We start from the raw sequence: 20,637 nt of genomic DNA on the forward strand, positions 1-20,637 counted from the left end.
TACCAGCATCAGCAGTACTACCAGTAGGACTATCTGCAGGAGTATCAGTACTATCAGCAGTACTTTCCCTAGAATCAGTAGTACTCAGTAGTACTCAGTAGTACTCAGTAGTACTCAGTAGTACTCGTGGGCGGCTGTGGCTCAGTGGTAGTGAAGCAGCTTCAGTGTGTGAATGAGTGTGAAACAGTCTCCTCCTAATTAGATCCCTCCTGTATGACTGATGTGTGAATGAGGTTGTCAGTAGTACTACCAGTACTACCACCAGTACTATCAGTACTATCAGCACTACCATCAGTACTACCAGTACTATCAGTAGTACTCCCATGCTGGTGAGGGTCTGACCTTTGTTGAGCATCTCGTCTGCTTCGTCCAGGACCAACATCTTGATGGCTCTGGTCCTCAGACTCCTGCGACGAATCATATCTGTAGAACAGCCACAAAGACACATCAGGGTCTGATTGGCTGCCTCAGTCCGAGGCTAACCAACCAGCTGTCAGAACAGAGTGGGGAGTCTGTGGGGCTCTGTGCCCGTCTGTGGGGCTCTGTGGCCGTCTGTGGGGCTCTGTGGCCGTCTGTGGGGCTCTGTGGCCGTCTGTGGGGCTCTGTGGCCGTCTGTGCGGCGCCTCCTGCTAGTGACACAGGCATGAAGCTCACCAAACACCCGTCCAGGCGTCCCCGCCACCACGTGCTGACCGTAGTCCAGTTTCCTGATGTCCTCGCCCACGTTGGTCCCTCCGATGCAGGCGTGACACTGGACGTTCATGTAATCTCCCAGAGCCAGCAGCACCTGGACACACAGACAGAGAGCCAATCAGAAAGCTGCACACGCCTCCCTCCTCTCAGATGATTGGCTGGGTACGGACGCGTGGGCGGGGCTACCTTCTGAATCTGTCCCGCCAGCTCTCTGGTTGGAGCGAGGATCAGAGCCTGGGTCTCCCTCACCTGTGGACAGCAAAGAGTTATTGTGTTAGTTTGGATCAAACTGGTCACCTGAGCCGCTCAGAGGCACCTCTGGTGGATCTACTCTGATGATCTACTCTGGTGGATCTATTCTGATCCGGTGCCAACTGCCGACAGAGGAAATCGACTGGAGCCAAAGTCCCAATGTTTTTTGTTTTTTTAAACTCACCAGTGATTTCAAACCCAGAATATGTGACACAGGAGTTATCCTTTAAATTCACACGACGTTTTCAAGTCCTAGAACTGTTCCCAAGTTCTTCCAATAAACGGAACATTTTTTACGGGCCGTGAGTCCGACAGCCTCAACACTCACCTGGATGTCGAGACACTGCAGCACCGACACACAGAAGGTGGCCGTCTTCCCCGTCCCAGACTGAGACCTGGACAGAGCACAGAGCAGGTTAGAGGACAGGGTGGAGTGGACAGGGTGGAGGGGACAGGGTGGAGCGGACAGGGTGGAGGGGACAGGGTGGAGCGGACAGGGTGGAGCGGACAGGGTGGAGCGAGTGGCCCTGAGCTCTGTGTGAACGCCTTACTGGGCGATGACGTCTCTGCCTTTGATGATCTGTTTGATGGCTCTCTGCTGGATGGCCGACGGCTTCTCGAAACCTGAAACACAGGATAAAGTCGGTCACAGCAGTCGGACAGATGTTCATGTGACTTCACACAGCTGTACAGTCACCCCCCCCCCACACAGCTGTACAGTCACCCCCCCCCACACAGCTGTACAGTCACCCCCCCACACAGCTGTACAGTCACCCCCCCCACACAGCCAGAGGGTGTTTTAAACCTGAGGACCACCGGCAGACCTCTTCCGGTCTGAGCTCAACAACCACAACAGTTTTCCTGATTCCTGTCCGTGTTGTTGGAAGTTTCGATCGGACTTTCAGTATGTTTCATTGTTTCTCCAGCACCGCTGACAGACGGCTTTCACGGTACTTTGGTCAGGAAAGCTCTGAAGTGGTTTGGAATAAAATGAGCAGCATCTCGGCGGTAAACTGCGCCGCACCCCGAGCGGAGGGATGATTAGCGGGAAGGGCTAATGCTAACCGACATGCTATATCATTAACTCAAATTTCAATGTTAATACCACACAACACATCAAACATAAATAAAACCATGTGACTAATCCAGTTTAACCCATGTATTCAATCCGTCACTTAAACATCACGATGAGCCGTTAGCTTTAGTACAATGAGCTAACGCTCGCCCAGGAGGCCGCGCCGATCCCCGGCCTACCGTAGGCATAGATGCCGCGGAGCAGGTCCTCCCGGAGCCCCATGGTGTCGAAGGTGGGGGTGACGTCAACCTCCTCGCTGGTCTCAAACTCCACCTTGGTCATGTCCTCTTCCCTCAGAATCCTCTTCCTCCCCTGTGCCCCTGCAGCAGCCATATTTCTCTGAAATCTTTATTGAGCTAAATCTCACCAAGAACCAGCTCTGCCGCGCTGCTAACTGCTATCTGCTAACACGGAGAAAGAAAGAGCGCTGCACGTGTCGCACCGATGACGTACACAGTCAGCGACACGACTAAAGAAGTCACATCCGGGTCACATCAGTCAGTGAGGATGATCACTAAATACTGCATGTACTGAGTATATGTACACAGACAGTGTGTACTATATGTATACACACACACGGATAGTATAGTATACAATGATTCATCTGTGGTCCAGGTTCCTGTGGACCCTGGTCCTGGTTCTCCTGCTGTGGTTCTCGTCCACCGACACTTTTTGCTGACATTAGTCCTGTTCTTGGTCATGTTTTTCAGTGCTACCATAATGCTAATATCAGTCACATTCCTCCTGTCGGTGCTGAAGCTGCTGTCAGTATGTTGGTTGCTGTTTGTTGTCTCTCTCTCTCTCTGACCTCCACCCAACATGGACCCCAACACAAAGCCCCCGCCGCCCACCTCTGAGCCTGGTTCTGTTCCAGGTTCCTCCTGTTAAAGGGGAGTTCTTCCTCCACTGGGTTCTAATCTAATCTCTGAGCTGCTCTGTGGGGATTCTTGAATCCTTCCTGTTGAATTCCTGAATCTTTGGTCTCTGAATGAAAGAGTTTGTTCTGAGCTGCTCTTTATGGAAACAGTCTGAGAGAAACACTGACTGACTGACTGACTGATTGGTTGATTGATTGATTGGTTGATTGATCTGGGCTCATGAACAGGAATCAAACATAATCTAAATGTTCAACAGTAAGCTTCTTTTACCAGAAGGATTCTAGTTCATCAGACTGACTTCCTGGTTTTTACTTAAAGTTCCCTCTTTTCTGTGGCTCTGGTCTGAAACAGCGAGGAGATCAGCTCTCCAGGTTCGAGTTCATGTTTGGACAAAAGGAGGAAAAATGAATGAATGATTATGGTCAGATAAACCCTGGTGTCACCTTCCTCCAGTGATCGTGGGATTCATTCTTCTTTGTTGGTGTGCAGTTCACGCTGAGCTAAACAGCCCAGTGATGCATCTACAGCTTCTCCCCAAACACGAGAATAACAAAGTCCCACAACCCCCCCACCCCCACCCCCACGAGAATCAGAGGCCCCTGAGGGTCTGGGGACCCCCACCAGGGACCCCAAAGGACTGGGGACCCTGGGAAAGTTTCTTGGTTGGTCCAGCTTTGCTTAGCAGCTCCTGAATATCACAGGGACACATTTTGTCACCAGAAGTCTATTTATTGACTGATTAGTGATTGATGGACTGATCTGGGCTGCACACAGGAAACGCCCCCCTGCCAACAACCATCAACAGACGCCATCGCTGCTGTACAGAAACACGAGGAGGTCAGAGGTCAGGCAGTGAGGGCCAAACTACTGCAACGTCAACAGTCAACACATCTTAACCCCACTCCCACAGACTCACTAGTCCGTCGGCTCGGAGTCCACTTCACTGAATGCATCAATACTTCAGTGTTCAGATGGCCGAGGGTGCTTAAATGCACCACAGTACACAGACAGTACACTGCAGGACACAGACAGTACACTGCAGTACACTGCAGTACAGACAGTACACTGCAGTACACAGACAGTACACTGCAGTACACAGACAATACACTGCAGTACACAGACAATACACTGCAGTACACAGACAGTACACTGCAGTACACAGGCAGTACACAGACAGTACACTGCAGGACACAGGCAGTACACTGCAGTACACAGGCAGTACACTGCAGTACACAGACAGTACACTGCAGTACACTGCAGGACACAGACAGTACACTGCAGGACACAGACAGTACACTGCAGTACACTGCAGTACAGACAGTACACTGCAGTACACAGACAATACACTGCAGTACACAGACAGTACACTGCAGTACACAGGCAGTACACAGACAGTACACTGCAGGACACAGGCAGTACACTGCAGTACACAGACAGTACACTGCAGTACACAGACAGTACACTGCAGTACACAGGCAGTACACTGCAGTACACAGACAGAGTGTGCCTCAGTAGTACTGTAGTATCGTCACAGTGACCTGTACGCAGCAGTACAATCAGCATGATTGGCAGGTTTTGGGTGAATGGCTCCTTTAACGTGTGTGTGTTGATGACATTATTGGCACTTTTTGTTCTCACTCTCTCTCTCTCACACACACACACACACACACACACACACACACACACACACACACACACACACACACACACACACACACACACACACACACACACACACACACAGTGTGATGTTATACCAGGTCAGAATGACATCATCACATGACCTTGAGTCTGATTATATCATCGTCTGTTTGATCATGTGACATTTAAACAGTATGATGTTGTTTCCATTATGATGAAGAACAAAGGTAAACAGGAAGTGTACTGCATCATCATCATCATCATCATCATCATCACCACAGGAAATGAGTAGACAACAGGAAGAGTCTGATGACTTCTAGAGGAGATCCAGCTGTGTGTGTGATAGAGACAGACAGACAGGTGGTCATGTGACTGTCAGTCGTCTTTTGATTGGTGGACGTCCAGACTGACGACCTGCAGCTCCGTCAGGTTGCTGCTGCTCTGCTGACTGATCACCATCTGAAGGACAACACACATAGTACTATCAGTATTCGTAGTACTCTGTAGTAGTACTCTGCTCTGTAGTAGTACTCTGCTCTGTAGTAGTACTCTGCTCTGTAGTAGTGCTCTGCTCTGTAGTAGTACTCTGTAGTAGTGCTCTGTAGTAGTGCTCTGCTCTGTAGTAGTACTCTGTAGTAATACTCTGTAGTAGTACTCTGTAGTAGTGCTCTGCTCTGTAGTAGTACTCTGTAGTAGTACTCTGTAGTAGTGCTCTGCTCTGTAGTAGTGCTCTGCTCTGTAGTAGTGCTCTGCTCTGTAGTAGTACTCTGTAGTAGTACTCTGTAGTAGTGCTCTGCTCTGTAGTAGTGCTCTGCTCTGTAGTAGTGCTCTGCTCTGTAGTAGTACTCTGTAGTAGTACTCTGTAGTAGTGCTCTGTAGTAGTGCTCTGCTCTGTAGTAGTGCTCTGCTCTGTAGTAGTGCTCTGTAGTAGTACTCTGTAGTAGTACTCTGTAGTAGTGCTCTGCTCTGTAGTAGTGCTCTGCTCTGTAGTAGTGCTCTGTAGTAGTGCTCTGTAGTAGTACTCTATAGTAGTACTCTATAGTAGTACTTTGTAGTAGTACTCTGTAGTAATCGTACCGGGTGCAGCTGGACAGCAGAGACGGGAATCTGAGCGGAGACTGGAGGAAGAGACGTGAGGAAGACCTGAGGGAGAGAGCCTGACACACACACACACACACACACACACACACACACACACTAAATGAACGGGTGTGAATGTGGTGTAAAAGAAAAACAGTCATCTGCCTGCCTGCCTGCCCCCCCCCCCCCCCCCCCCCCCCAGCAGGCCTCACTGCTCCCAGCAGGCCTCACTGCTCCCAGTAGACTTAGGGTGAAGACCACTTACTACTCACATCGCTACTGATCAGCTATCACCTGACCATAAGTCCGACTCATCTATCTGATACTCAATGATAACTGGCTGCTGTAACCATGGAAACAGGGTCGTACCGGGGTCATGTGACTGGCCGTGGCCTGTCGGGGGGAAGGTGTTGAGGACCGCGAGGCTGCCTTCGCCCAGGGAGGGCGTCGATGCTGCGTACATCACCGTGTGACCGCCGGGGTACATCATGTGACCTGCCACTGAGGAGGAGGAGGAGGAGATGATGGAGGAGGGAAAACTGGCTGCAGGGGGGGGAAGAGGGAGGAGAAGGGGGAGGTTTCTGGGTAAATGATTGTTTCCCTGAAAAACACCAAACACGTACCCCCCCTCTCTCTCTCACAGTGGAGGAGGCGGGCTGGGATCTTACCTGTGGAGGGGGCGGGGCTGTGGATTTCTGAACTGCTCTGATTGGTGGAGGTCTGCTGACTGCTGGCCTGCACCTGGACAGTCTGCAGGTGCTGAGAGACTCCGCCCCCTGAGGACACCAGAGGTTGTGGTCAGTGTCAGAGCATCGGTCCTAACGTTAATCCCCCCCACAGCAGTGTGTCAGTGAGGGGAGGCAAACAGGCCTGAGAGATCCTTTTGGATCAGAACACAGAAATAAACCAAGTTTAGTTTTATGAAAGTGCTGCTCCCATTAGCATTGCATCATGGGTAAAATATGGCAGCTGTGAACAAGAGGGGCGGGGCAGTTGAAGGTCAGAGTGGGGGCTGACTGCTGATTTCAGACTCAGTTCCTCTGGCTGCTCATGTGACGGCATCATGTGTTTAACACAAAGGATCTGATGTCTCTCTCTCACACACACACACACACACACACAAAGGTAGGCGTGGCCACATGCTGACCTGTCAGTGACACGGTGGCGGGGAGGCGGAGCAGCGTGGTGGGCTGTGGGGGTGTGGCGTGCAGTGTGGCGGCGGTAGCCGGGGCCACGGGACCCTGGATGGCCACAGACTGGCCCTGCAGCTGGCTGATGGGGATGGTGTGTGTGCCGGGGGGCAGCGACGCACCTGTGGACAGGTGAGGGGGCGTGGACAGGTTAGCTGGAAGGTCGTCATGCTTCATCTTATCAGGGAGGAGGTAGGTTAGGGTGAGGGTTCTGACAGACAGACAGCAGGTGAGATGGAGCTCCGCCTCCTACCTGACATCAAGGTGAAGCCTCCAGGAAGCACCACGCCAGCCGACGTCTTCAGCACCGTCCCGTTGGTGGAGGATGGCGGTTGCCAGGAGGGAGCGTCGGTCTGCACCTGCATGGACACCGAGGAGGACGAAGAGGACGAAGATGAGGAAGAGGAGGGTGTGGGCTGAGTGACGGTGGGCAGGTTGGACGCGGCGAGGGCGGGTTTGACGATATCCTGCAGGGAGACGGGAGATGGCCTGTTTGACCCAGAGCGGCGCCCCCTGTGGAGGACTGTGTGTACTACGTGAACCTGCACCCAACCCTCACTGCTGCGTTACCTTGGCGACCTCTGAGCAGCCGTCGGCCTCAGACACCTGGTAGGTGAGATCGGTCTCCTCAAACCCCGTGGCGCTCATCCTCTGGTCGGAGGAGGGGTCAGAGCGAGGCGGCGAGTCTGGAGAGTTCAGGCAGGTCTGGATCAGAGCCTTCCCCGTCTCCGAGGTGATCATCGGCTGCAGCTTCCTGGTGGCGAATGTGTAAACGTGACCCGTCTCACTGGCGACCAGCAGCAGCACCTGAGTCCCAGTCAGCGTGGACAGCTCGTATGCCTGTGGGGGGGGGGGGGGGGGGGGGGGGGGGGGGGGACAGAGCAGCACCAACATCTCTGTGAGATGGACGACAACCGTGACTTATGGCCGGCGACCTCGCTGGATGCCTGTCAGCTAACATAAAGTTAGACCCCCCCCTTCACCACAGTGAGCACCATTAGCAGAGAGTGTGTGTGTGTGTGTGTGTGTGTGTGTGTGTGTGTGTGTGTGTGTGTGTGTGTGTGTCCAGGTCACAGACGATCAGACCTCTCTCACTCAGTGATGAAGACTATGGGTGATCACTGGCTTTAAACTTGATCAGCTGCTTCATGTTCAGTTTCAGGAGGATCAATGACCTTCATAACACGTGCCCTCTGACCTGTGCCCCCCCTCCCCTCTCTCACCTTCTTCATGATGCCGGTCTTCCTCTTGCTGAAAGTCGTGTACCTCCTCAGTTTGTTGTCTATGAACTCCATTTTGATCTTGACTCTTCCTCTGGTTTTCTTGCCGGGTTTGGCCCCCGGCACCCCGGGGCCGACCCCGGGGGGCGCTGACCGACGCCCGACCTGCCTCTCGTTCCTCTCCCGTTTCACGCCTCTCCGGTCCCCGCCGGAGCCCGCCGTGTCCTCATCATCCCCGGAATCAGAGTCCTGGTCGGAGCCGCTGTAAACCGCCTCGGTGCTGTACTCCCTGTCGTCCAGCTGGTCCGGGTCGGCCTCGGAGGCTGTGTTCGGTCCCGGTCCGGCCGTGTTCACCGGGAGAGTGCTGAGTTCGGTTCCGTTGCCCGCTGGCCCGCCTCCGGTTCTGGTTCCCATTCCGACACCTCCACCCTCCCACCCCCCCCACACGCACACACACACCCCCACCCCCCCACACACACTACCCCGGTGCTCTGGGCTCCCAGCCCGGGCAGAAGCTGCTGACAGGACCGCTAGCTGCACAGCTAACGGAGCTAAGCTAAGCTACAGGTATCGGTTACTTTAGCAACAAGTAAAGCTAAGCTAGCTGTTAGCTGTCCGCCAGGGGCCACCCAGAGACCATCAGACCCGTAAACCCGGTCCGGTTCCATCAGTCCCGTAGATCTCGTCCGGTTCCATCAGTTCTATAGACCCGGTCCAGTTCTATCAGACCCGTAAACCCGGTCCGGTTTCTCGGTGCACAAAGTTCTGAAGTTGTGTTTCTCAACAGTATTGAGGTCCGGCCCCCTGAATCACTCCGCGCCACATAAGGAAATGACGAGTGGCACCCAGCCACATCCTTCCGCCGCGGAATATAGTTCTACACACTGCCCCCTGTGTTTTCACACTCCGGGTCCAGGTGTGACACCTGCCGTCACACAAGTGACATCACTGAACCACTAGGACGCCTCAGAGACGGCTGGACGTCACGAGGCTGTGCGCAGTGAGACCAACGGCACGGGAACTACTTTCCTCCATATAAAGAAGCACGTTTCCTTTTATGGCGCTGCCGCTCCTTATTTGGTCACTTCCGCCCAGCGGAAGTTCACAATGAAAAACTAGAAACACATGGAGAGAGGAGGAGGAGGAGGAGGGGCCTCGAGTAATTAGTATTCATGAAGTTAATTAGTGTTAATTGACACAGAGGAAATGATGGTTTTATATTTCAGTGATAATTTTCAAATATTTAATATAACATAATATAATATTATATTATCCATCGTCTACACTGCTTATCCGTCAGGGTCGCAGGGCCAGACAACCACTCACACCTATGGCCAATTTAGAGTCACCAATCAACCTAATGTGCTTTGGATTGTTGGAGTACCCGGAGAGAACCCACGCAAACACGGGGAGAACATGTAAACTAGACCCCAGGTCCAAACCGGGATTCAAACCCCCGAACCTTCTTAATGTGAGGCACCATGCTGCCCTCTATTAGAGAGTGTTATATTATATCGTATCATGCCTACGCAGTAGAAGTACTGCAGTAGAGATGGGATTTATGGCTCTTTGAAGGGAGCCGGATCTTGAGGAGCCGTTCCTTTCAAAGAGCCGTTCAAACAACTGACTAGTTGTTATATTTATTTATTAGAAGTCAACCAGGGGTAACTTGTTTTCATCAAGGAAACAATCACTGGTAGCAGTTGTAAAATAAGATTTGATTCAGAATAATTCAAACATACATATTTATTCTGAAACATTGATTATAATTTCATTTGGCTTGTGTTTTCAGCGTAATCATTCCATAAGATGGTGCCGTACCAACATGCTTTGACAGTGAGATCACTATTTTGAATTTTCCCTTCACCTAAAAACCTTTGTGGCACAACTTCTGGAGAAATTGCGGTGTGAATGCTCTCTGCTGCCGCCGCCATGCTGCTCTGCTCCTGTCATGCTGAAATCCTGCACTAATGTTGCCCTGCTCCTTTCACGCTGCTCTGCTGCCATCTGGTGGCTCAAACGTCACTAATGAGCTGCTGTTCCTGTCATGCTCCTCTAGTGATGGTGCCAGCCATGCTCACACTGTTTTCATTGAGATCACACACCTCTGAAAACGCAGGTTTTACTTTTATCAGAGTGATAAAGTAACTGCAAAGCTCTATGTTCTCAATGTGGGAACTACATATCAGTTATCACATCAGTAATTAGTTAATTAACAGTCTAAAGCATACCCAGTATGTGTTTATCTGTTAAAAAACTGAGCACACGGTGAGGAGAGGCTTCTACCGTGAGAACGCTGGAATGTCCGACTGTCCCTGAACGCCCCTCGTAGGAGCTCCGTCAGTCAGCTGAGCTCCGTCTTACAGAGATTCACACCTCTGAAAATGCAGGTTTTACTCAAACCGGTCCAGTCACAGCCATACAGTGCAGAGCAGTGGAGAGAAGAGAGTCTCCTGAACACGTAGCTGTAATCTGAGGCCTCTATCTGGTGAAACGAGCGCCTGCTAGCAGGTCAGAGAAGTGTTTCTGTCTCCCTCCCTCCTCTGTCATTTTAACATGGCAGTCAATGAGCCGTTCGGTCGGCGCTCCCGTCGCTCCGAGGCTCGTGGGACGCGCTGCGTGTGTTTCTGTGTGTTGTGAGCCACAGGACTGCGTGTCCAAAGACTTAAGCTACATTTTGAGTGATAAACTGTGACTGTGGGTGAAACGGTTCGGACAAACCAGCGAGTTAAAGACAAAAGCTTCATGGGATTTTTCCGCTCCTCCACGCTCTAGCGATGACGTCACCGCTCTAGCGCGGCCACATACACACTCATGTAAAATGATAAAAAGGAGAGAGAAACTTCATTTTTTTAAAAGATGACTGTGATGAAATGGTGAATGGCACAAAGGAGGTAGAGGTATGTGCTGAAAGAGGACAAGATGATGAACGTTTTACAGCTTCAATGGAGTTTCTAGCTAAAAGCATGAAGGAGCTGTGAGGGCTAGAAGTCGGGTGAAAACATTTCACTTTTGAAACTTTCCTCCATTCATTCCTATGGGGAAATTTTTAGACTTTAGACTTTCTTTATTGATCCCCCATAGGGTTAGGGTTAGAGGGCTAGGGTTAGAGGGCTAGGGTTAGGGTCAGGGTTAGAGGGTTAGGGTTAGGGTTAGAGGGCTAGGGTTAGGGTTAGGGTTAGAGTTAGGGTTAGGGTTAGAGTTAGAGGGCTAGGGTTAGGGTTAGGTTAGAAAGTTTAACTCGATGGTTCCCCCCACTTCGCCCAACGGCTAATGGTTGAATGGGGAACCAAAGGAAAGTGCACTGGCCGCCGCACGTCCTTCGTGTCCACCCCTCAAGACATTACCCAAAACCATAGGAATAACTTTGTGGGTAAGGAGGTGTCCCAATAATTCACGTCAATAGATATGCGAGGTTAAGTTGCTATCTGGTCCGTAGGTACAGGTAAGTAAGTGTTTTTGAATTGGTTGTCCAGTCCACAGGATTGTCCGTGATGGGAGTCTAGTGGAGTCTTTTGGAGGTAAGTATTTTGAAGGTAAGTATTTGTAGGACATATCATCAGTAGTGGACCTCAGGGTCATCGGGTGTTTCGGCCATTACCACTAGACACCCTCACCCGAGGGAGGCCCCGCAGAGACTGATCAGGTCTCAGGGTGTGTCCCAAAGCCAATTAGACTATTTTATCCAAGTCAGATAGTCAGAATTTGGGATCCTAAAGGTAGTGGTATAATTAGAGTAAGGTAAGTATTTCATTTCACAGGAATCAGGTAAGTATTAGTAGTTATGTCTATATTGTAAATTTTCCTATTTTCAGGAGAAACCCAATTGGAGTCAGGTCATTAGGGTTAGGGTTAGAGGGTCGGGGTTAGAGGGTTAGGGTTAGAGGGTTAGGGTTAGAGGGTTAGGGTTAGAGGGTTAGGGTTAGAGGGTCAGGGTTAGAGGGTTAGGGTTAGAGGGTCAGGGTTAGGATTAGGGGGAAATTCACATGTTACAGCAGCAACAATAGGAAAGAAAGAGTGAAGAAAGCAACAGTAGAAAATAAGCAATAGCAAATAAATATATGTTGTGATGATAAATAAATATTTACACTATGGACATAAAATGTACAAGTATGGACAGGAATATGAAAGGAGTGGAATGATATGAATGAAAAACAGTGTGTTAACATCAGCCAGTGATGCTGATGTTAAAGAGTCTGATGGCTGATGGGAGGAATGACCTGCAGTAGCGTTCTTTCTTGTAGGGTTTTGACAGCAAATATTGAATATTATGGAAACTATGAATGTTACAGATGAGAAAAGTCATTCCGATGGAGTCCAGATTGAGCTGCACGTTGTCCAGTTGGAATGGAGTTTCTACCTTGAACGGTTTGGGAGGAGAAGTGAGCCAAAAAACGCGGCGGAAGAATAAGAATTATAAACTTTTTTGTCACAGAAGAACATATAGTGTGAATGCTCTGGAGCATTCACACCAATAACTACGCAGGCTACAGATAACTTCCATGCACAATAACTTTAGTGTGAAATTTTCCACACATGAACATTTTAACAATACAGAAATAATATGAAAATAATACATTTTATATATATATATACATATATATATATATATATGTATATATATATATATATATAAAACTAGAATAAAAATTAAGACATGATACAAATGTGAATGCATAATTGTACTAAACTACCTGGTGTGTGTTCACCTGAACGACTTTACAAACAGGAGCTCAGCTCCTTGACTCACATCAGAACAATGGAAACAATAACAACTGACTTTTCTTCAGTCGTTAATATCTCCTGCTCATTGATCCAGCGGTAAATGTAAATCTCTTCAGTCCGGTCAGGTGGCGCTCACTAATATCTCCTCCCCTAATGCTGCGCATCTGTAGCTGCATTCACGTGAATGCAGCGTGCTGCGGACGACTCAAACTCAGAGATGTCATTAGTCGTTCACATGAAGGCAGCGTAGACAACTCAGACTCGTGGGGCACACAGGTGACACATGAAGGCAGCGTGGGCAATTTGCATATAAGAACGGCTCACAACTGCGAATCAGTTCTCATCGTTCACTTAAAAGAGCCGCTCAAAAGACTCGACTCGTTCCCGAACGTCACATCTCTACTGTGCAGTGTGTACATTGGTACTTGTCCTGCAGTAAGAACGCCATCAGGACGTAAACACAGTCAGACAGTGAGTTTAAACAGATTTACCTGCTGACATCATCAGTCACTGAGCCAATCAGAGATCAGCGGTCCAGACGTGACCTTTGACCTCTGAGCTGCTGCTGGGAGCTGAACCAGGATCAGTGTCTAAATTTACCCCAGATTAACAGCACAGACGCCTCCTGGACACAACTCCTCACACTCAGCACCATGGAGGCAGGAGGAGCAGCAGGAGGAGCAGGAGCCCACCCCTGGAGGAATCACAGCTTCATCCTGGGGGGGGGCAGAGACCCTCCTCTGTCCGACCAGGGAGAGACCATCATCGGAGTGTATCTACTGCTGCTGGGTGGGTGCACACACACACACACACACACACACACACACACAGAGACTGTAACACGCACACAAAATAATTTGAAGTCGATCAACATGATCAATTACCTGAAACGATGAGGACGGGGACATTTAAAGGAGCAGTTCAGCAACATTCAGAAGATTAACTGTTCTCACTGGTGGTGATGGTGAGGTGTGTGTCTATGTTTTTACCTGAGGTTCTGTCCCTGTGATGTGTTCACTGACCGGTACCTGAGGTTCTGTCCCTGTGGTGTGTTCACTGACTGGTACCTGTGGTTCTGTGTCCCTGTGGTGCATTCACTGACTGGTGCCTGTGGTTCTGTCTCTGTGGTGCGTTCACTGACTGGTACCTGTGGTTCTTAATCAATCAAACTTTATCTCTCCAGCTCCAGTTCATACCAGCGTTCTCTCAGACTGTTTCCATAAAGAGCAGCTCAGAACAAACTCTTTAATTAGAGAGAGACCAAAGATTCAGGAATTCAACATGAAGGATTCAAGAATCCCCACACTGGTTCTGCCTCTGTGGTGCATTCACTGACTGGTGCCTGTGGTTCTGTCTCTGTGGTGCATTCACTGACTGGTGCCTGTGGTTCTGTCTCTGTGGTGCATTCACTGACTGGTGCCTGTGGTTCTGTCTCTGTGGTGCGTTCAGGGTGGCTGTCCTGGTTTGGAAACAGCATCGTCCTGTTCGTGCTGTACAGACAGAAGGCGACGCTGCAGCCCACAGACTACCTGACCTTTAACCTGGCCGTCTCTGACGCCAGCATCTCCGTGTTCGGCTACTCCAGAGGCATCATCGAGATCTTCAACGTGTTCCAGGACAGCGGCTACCTCATCTCCTCCATCTGGACCTGTCAGGTACACCCGAGACCCCCCTGAAACACACCTGAGGCTGGTTCTGGTAGGCTCAGACCGAGGGAGTCCTTGCGGGGACACGCCTGTCACCTGTCCCCTGTGTCTCCTCCAGGTGGACGGGTTCCTCACGCTGCTGTTCGGTCTGAGCAGCATCAACACGCTGACGGTGATCAGCGTCACACGCTACATCAAAGGATGTCACCCCAGCAGAGGTCAGAGGCCACGCCCCCACCTCACCTGTCTGACACACCTGCAGCAGGAGGCCAGACGACTGTTCATACCTGTAGATGACTGACTGACTGACCGACCGACCGACTGACTCTGACTGACTGACTTACTGACTGACTGACCGACTCTGACTGACCTACTGACTGACTGACTGACTGACTGACTGACCGACTCTGACTGACCTGCTGGCTGACTGACTGACTTACTGGCTGACTGACCGACTCTGACTGACCTACTGACTGACTGACTGACTTACTGGCTGACTGACCGACTCTGACTGACCTACTGACTGACTGACTGACTTACTGGCTGACTGACTGACCTACTGACTCTGACTGACTGACTTACTGACTGACTGACTGACCTACTGACTCTGACTGACTGACTTGCTGACTCACTGACTGATTGACTGACCTACTGACTCTGACTGACTGACTTGCTGACTGACTGACTGTCTGACTTGCTGACTGACTGACTGACCTACTGACTCTGACTGACTGACTGACTGACCTACTGACTCTGACTGACTGACTGACCTACTGACTCTGACTGACTGACTGACTGACCTACTGACTCTGACTGACTGACTGACCTACTGACTCTGACTGACTGACTTGCTGACTGACTGACTGACTGACTGACCTACTGACTCTGACTGACTGACTTGCTGACTGACTGACTGTCTGACTTGCTGACTGACTGACTGACCCTATGGTGTCTCCAGTGACCTCTGGGGGTCGTTAACATGTTACACGCGTGTGTTGTGTTGCAGCTCGTCACATCAGCAGGTCCAGTGTGTTCGTGTGTCTGCTGCTCATCTGGATCACAGCTGGATTCTGGTCCGGAGCGCCGCTGCTCGGCTGGGGGAGCTACACAGGTCTGCATGCCTGACCCCCGACCCCTGACCCCTGAGCCCCCGACCCTTGACCCCTGGGCCCCAAACCCCTGGGTCCACGACCCCTGAGCCCCCAACCCCTGAGTCCCTGAGCCCCCGACCCCTGGGCCCCAAACCCCTGGGTCCCTGACCCCTAAGCCCCCGACCCCTGAGCCTCCTGAACTCTGAACCCCCTGACCCCAAGGCCCCCGACTCCTGACCTCTGGGCCCCTAACCCCTGACCGCTCTGACCCGTCTGTGCCCCCCACAGATCGAGGGTATGGGACCTGTGAGATCGACTGGGCCAAGGCGACCTACTCAGGTGTCTACAGGTCGTACATCGTCTCCACCTTCATCTTCTGCTTCTTCATCCCGGTGCTCGTCATGCTCTTCTGCTACGTCTCCATCATCAACACGGTGAAGAGAGGAAACGCTCTGTCGGCGGAGGGCGACCTGACCGACCGCCAAAGGAAGGTTGAGAGGGACGTCACCATCGTGAGTCTTCTAAACTCTCACCGGTCTGGTTTCAAGAGTTTGACTTTGATTAATCACCCGAGTCACACCTGATGATGGTTGTGATCAGGGCCGGCTCTAGGCATAGGCCATAAAGGCGGTCGCCTAGAGCGCCAGCTGCTGGAGGGGCGCTGCCGGTAATAATTTGCATCCCCGAGTGGCGCCCCCCGTCCGTCCGCCGCTCCTGAGACGCACCCACGCCCCTGGTCCTACACCATGGAAGGGGCGCGGGGCGAGTGATCGGTGCGCATCTCGCCTAGGGCACCATTATGGCTAGAGCCGGCTCTGGTTGTGATGGTGGATCACCTGATTGGTCAGTGATCAATCTGCCTTTCTCTCTTTTGAGTGTCAAAGCAGAGCGACAGCCTCAGACCGGCTCTCCTGGTTTTAGTTTATCAGGGAGTTTGAGGTTTGATGTGAAGCTTCTTGTCTCCTCCAGGTTTCCATAGTGATCTGTACAGCCTTCATCTTGGCGTGGTCTCCGTACGCCGTGGTGTCCATGTGGTCCGCCTGCGGCTTCTACGTGCCCAACCTCACCAGCATCTTCACTCGCCTCTTCGCCAAGTCCGCCAGCTTCTACAACCCCCTCATCTACTTCGGACTCAGCTCCAAGTTCCGCAAAGATGTGGCCGTCCTGCTGCCCTGCACCCGTGACGCCAAAGACACCGTCAAGCTGAAGCGCTTCAAGCCAAAGGCCGACGCCCACGGCCGGCCCGCCGGAGGAGGTGGAGCCAGACTCAAAGTTCCTCTGAACCAGACAGAGAAGAAGTACTCGCCTAACCCGGCGCCCAGCCCAGACTCTGGGATGGGAAGCCCACCCTGCACGCCACCGCCCATCAATAAGGAGGTGTTCTACATCGACATGCCCCGCCCCTCTGACACCGGCCCTGAATTCGAATGTGAGAGACTCTGATGCACCCGGCGGACCTGGAGCCAACCGGACCTGTTAAACCCTGAACCCATGACGGACTGACCTCTGATCAGTTCAGACAAACGCCAGCCGAGGGCAGTGATGTCACAGAACCATGACCCCAGAGAAGAAGACGACATCACGCTAGAGATCAAACATCCTCTGGTTTAGCAGCAGAACAAGTTTAAATTAAAGCTTGTACTTTTCCAAACAGACTCAAATCTAAGACGCCCTGATTAAGAGACAGACAGTCTATGGTGTCTGGGGCATGGCCTAGCGAGCTTGATGACATAGTATCCTTTCACAGATCTAAACAGGGTTTTAGATATTTAGGAATTACACTCACTCCCCAAGTAGCACAATTATACCAGGCTAATTATAAAAAATTATTTGAGATATTTAGAAATGAATTGGCAAGATGGGATGTGCTGCCGTTATCACTTTTGGGTAGAGTGGAGGCTGTTAAAATGAATCTACTCCCCAGACTCCAGAGCAGAATTCCTTGCCAGATATACCTCTGTCCGCTCTAGTGTTTCTGAGCAAGCAGTCCCAGGAAAAATTGGAAATCAAAAATGTTTGGGTGAAACACACCTTAAAAGTATGGTCGACAGTCCAAAAGAGAATTAGAGGGACAGCTGCCCTTTCACGGGCTATGCAGATTGCTGGAAATCCTAATTTCCCCCCCTCAACAACAGATATCACGTTTAAGAAGTGGGCGGGCAGAAACCTAAGGGTCATTGACCAGTTGTTCTGTGACAATGTTTTCCAACCGTTCTCATATCTCCAAGACAAATTCTTTCAACCCCAGAGTGATATGTTCTGGTGGTAGATTAGACACTACATCACAAGCCATAAAGATTGGAGTATAATTAAAAATGCTCCAACAAATGTAGAGACATATTTTATTAATATAATTAAAAATCAGCTTCCCAACAAAAAACATGGTTCCCATATATATAGAAATCTGTTACTGGACATACCAGACAATACTTTTTATATCAAAAATAAATGGGAGCTGGAGTTAAATATTATAATCAAAGATGGAGAATGGGAAACAATGTGCATTGGATGTCATAAGGGTATTAATAGTAACATGTGGAAGGAGTTTGATTGGAAGATGAAGACAAGGTTCTTTAAGACACCTTCGGTGGTTTCCAAGTTTATAGACAACCCAGCTGCAGGAAATTGTTGGAGAAAATGTGGAATGGTTGGCGATCACTCGCACATATTTTGGGATTGCCCAATGATGCCTCCCTTTTGGAAGGGGGTAAAGAGAGAGATAGATGAAGTTATGGGAACTGATTTACTATTCACCCCAAGTCAATTTCTTTTAGATCTAACTCCTGAAGACATGTACACCAGAGAACAAAAGTACCTATTACATATACTCTTGATGACTGCTAGGAAAATGGTGACAATAAATTGGATGAATCCACAGCCACCTACAGTGGCTCAGTGGAAACAGAAGTTGAGGGAGGTGTATGAAATGGAGGCCTTAATTGCTCAATTACAATTGAAGGCTGATGTCTTTGTGAGGAGGTGGCTACCTATAGCAAGATCCCTCTATGATTGAGGGGAACCCCACACTATGTTGTAATGTCTTAACTGTCCATTAATTTCACTTATTGATATCCCAAAAGGGTTTTATACGTCATATATAGTCTGTGATGTTGTCAAGGAATGTTCTGTTCTGTTGTGTGTCATTCTATGTTTAATAAATAAAAAAAAGAGACAGACAGTCTGACGGTCGTCCTGTTGGCGACGGTTACGCACCATCAGTCCAACGGTCAGAGAGTCCACGTCCCTGCAGTCTTTCCTCAGGTAGCAGGAAACAGGAAGCAGCCTTCAGCCTGTCTGAGCACCGAATCGCTCATTACAGTGACATTCAAATTTTAAAATCAACACTCGAATGCACCTTTGAGTACTGTTAACTCGGCCTGGTCAGCCTGTGGATGTTTGCCGTATTTCTGTAGCTCTGTTAGCTTCCAAAACACGCAGTTTGTCGCTACCTGAGCAGGAGGTCCAACGCTGCGTCATCATGTTTGACACAACACGCAGCCGTTCACCTGATCTGCCTGTTAGCGGCTTCAGGAAAGTTGTTAAGGTTACTGTGCTAACTTAGCTAGCATCTGTTAGCGACAGACAGGGAGATAAACTACAGCAACCCCAGGGAGGCTCCTCCGGCTGTGCACTAACTTCATCAGAGTTCAGTTTTAATCGCCGACATTTGAAGCTTCACTCAAATTCCCTGAATGTAAAAACAGGAGACAGTCCAGACGATGGGGCTCCTGCAGTCGAGGCAACTTAATTTCAACACGTCAAGTTAACCTTGACTGACTCTAAAACCTCTAAAGGACTCAGAGACACGGATTGATTGATTGAATGAATGAATAAATGAATTTGAGCAGGTCGACTGATCAGCAGGAAAAACACTCCCGGGTGGATATTTTAGACTTTTAGACTTTAGACTTTTCTTTATTTGATCCCCCATAGGGGGAAATTCTCATGTTACAGCAGCAACAATAGAACAGGGAGAGTGAAAAGAAGCAATAGTAAAAGAAAAAATAGCAATAGCAAAATAAATATAAATATAAATATATGGCTGTGATGAAATAAATCTTTACACTATGGGATATTTACACTTTGGTTCAGAAATGTACAGGTATGGACAGGAATGAAGGAATGAAGGAATGAAGGAATGAAGGAAAGACATGGATGGAAAAACAGTGTGTTAACATCAGCCAGTGATGCTGCTGTTAAAGAGTCTGATGGCTGATGGGAGAAATGACCTACGGTAGCGTTCCTTCTTGCAGGGTGGGGGCCTCAGCCTGCTGCTGAAGGAGCTGCTCAGGGCCCCCACAGTCTCATGCAGGGGGTGAGAGGGGTTGTCCATGATGGACTTGAGTTTTGTCAATGTCCTCCTCTCACACACTTCCTCTATGGAGTCCAGGGAGCAGTCCAGGACATATGAAGCTGCATGAAGGGTGGAACAAAACCAGACCACAGTCAGAACACCACACAGACGAGCCTGGAGGGGGTTAGGGGTCAGGGGTCAGGGGTCAGGGGGGTCTTCAGGAGGTTTCTGGGATTCTTACTGGCAGGACAAAGCTGGATCATAAGTCTGAGGCTCAACAGACGGGAAAGGGATCAGTAACGGGCGCAGGGCCTGAAGTTATCAAAGAACAAACTGAGTGAACTCATGAGTTTTAAGTAAAAGGCCTCAACTGAGTCAGGTTGTCTGGTTTGGGTAATCCAAAGGAGGGGGCGACAGGAAAAGTCCCCTCCTCTGGGGGGCTGTCCAGGACGTCATGCAACATGTGTGTTCCTGTTCCTGTAGACCCGCCTACAGAGCAGATCTCTGTCTGCAGTCTGTTCTCTGTGACAGCTGAATAATGTCCAACAAAAGAGTGGACAGAAAGACTTTTCCACTAAACCCCCCCACGGGTGTGGGGACTCTGGTTTGACACTTTTGGCTTTACGGGCATTGCCATTTTGTTTTTTTGGAGCCAGAAGTGACGTTCCATGAAGACCTTCTCTGATTGGTTAGTGAGTAGGTAGCCCCGCCCTAAAGCCCCCCCTCTTCCTGGTGTATCTTCCTCTAAATGGACCATAACTTACTAAATGAACTGAAGAAGAAGGAAAAATAGTACAATAACGAGAAGTCGATTAATGAACTTAATCAGCAACTAGTTTATTAATCAACTAT

At 50.0% G+C, this 20,637-nt stretch overlaps 3 protein-coding genes across 3 annotated transcripts in view; 1 reads left to right on the forward strand and 2 right to left on the reverse strand.

Annotated features, from left to right (window-relative positions):
• Window positions 1–2,444, reverse strand: part of eif4a3 (eukaryotic translation initiation factor 4A3) — a 6,434-nt gene extending 3,990 nt beyond the window's left edge. Inside the window, exons 1-6 of the mRNA XM_070856381.1 lie at window positions 2,200–2,444; window positions 1,497–1,569; window positions 1,274–1,340; window positions 880–942; window positions 655–787; window positions 343–423 (exon numbers count right to left, since the gene is read on the reverse strand). Of these exons, the coding sequence (XP_070712482.1) occupies window positions 343–423; window positions 655–787; window positions 880–942; window positions 1,274–1,340; window positions 1,497–1,569; window positions 2,200–2,353 (571 nt within the window). The 5' untranslated portion in view covers window positions 2,354–2,444. The remainder of the gene's footprint in view (window positions 1–342; window positions 424–654; window positions 788–879; window positions 943–1,273; window positions 1,341–1,496; window positions 1,570–2,199) is intronic.
• Window positions 2,445–3,606: 1,162 nt separating this feature from the next.
• On the reverse strand, window positions 3,607–8,443 carry LOC139225596 (serum response factor-like). Its single transcript, XM_070856380.1, has 8 exons — window positions 8,033–8,443; window positions 7,380–7,649; window positions 7,063–7,276; window positions 6,767–6,931; window positions 6,288–6,395; window positions 5,989–6,162; window positions 5,617–5,696; window positions 3,607–4,998 (listed from the first exon to the last, which is right to left on the reverse strand). Exons 1-8 carry the CDS (start codon window positions 8,441–8,443, stop codon window positions 4,915–4,917), a joined length of 1,506 nt encoding a protein of 501 aa, XP_070712481.1. The 3' UTR covers window positions 3,607–4,914.
• Window positions 8,444–10,585: 2,142 nt separating this feature from the next.
• On the forward strand, window positions 10,586–16,934 carry opn6a (opsin 6, group member a). Its single transcript, XM_070827764.1, has 8 exons — window positions 10,586–10,648; window positions 11,325–11,355; window positions 13,442–13,543; window positions 14,204–14,409; window positions 14,519–14,618; window positions 15,407–15,511; window positions 15,780–16,003; window positions 16,461–16,934. The coding sequence occupies exons 1-8, from the start codon at window positions 10,586–10,588 to the stop codon at window positions 16,932–16,934; spliced, it is 1,305 nt and encodes a 434-aa protein (XP_070683865.1).
• The last annotated feature ends 3,703 nt before the right edge of the window (window positions 16,935–20,637 follow it).

Source organism: Pempheris klunzingeri, chromosome 3 (assembly GCF_042242105.1).
Source record: "Pempheris klunzingeri isolate RE-2024b chromosome 3, fPemKlu1.hap1, whole genome shotgun sequence".
In the NCBI taxonomy this organism is placed as follows: domain Eukaryota; kingdom Metazoa; phylum Chordata; class Actinopteri; order Acropomatiformes; family Pempheridae; genus Pempheris; species Pempheris klunzingeri.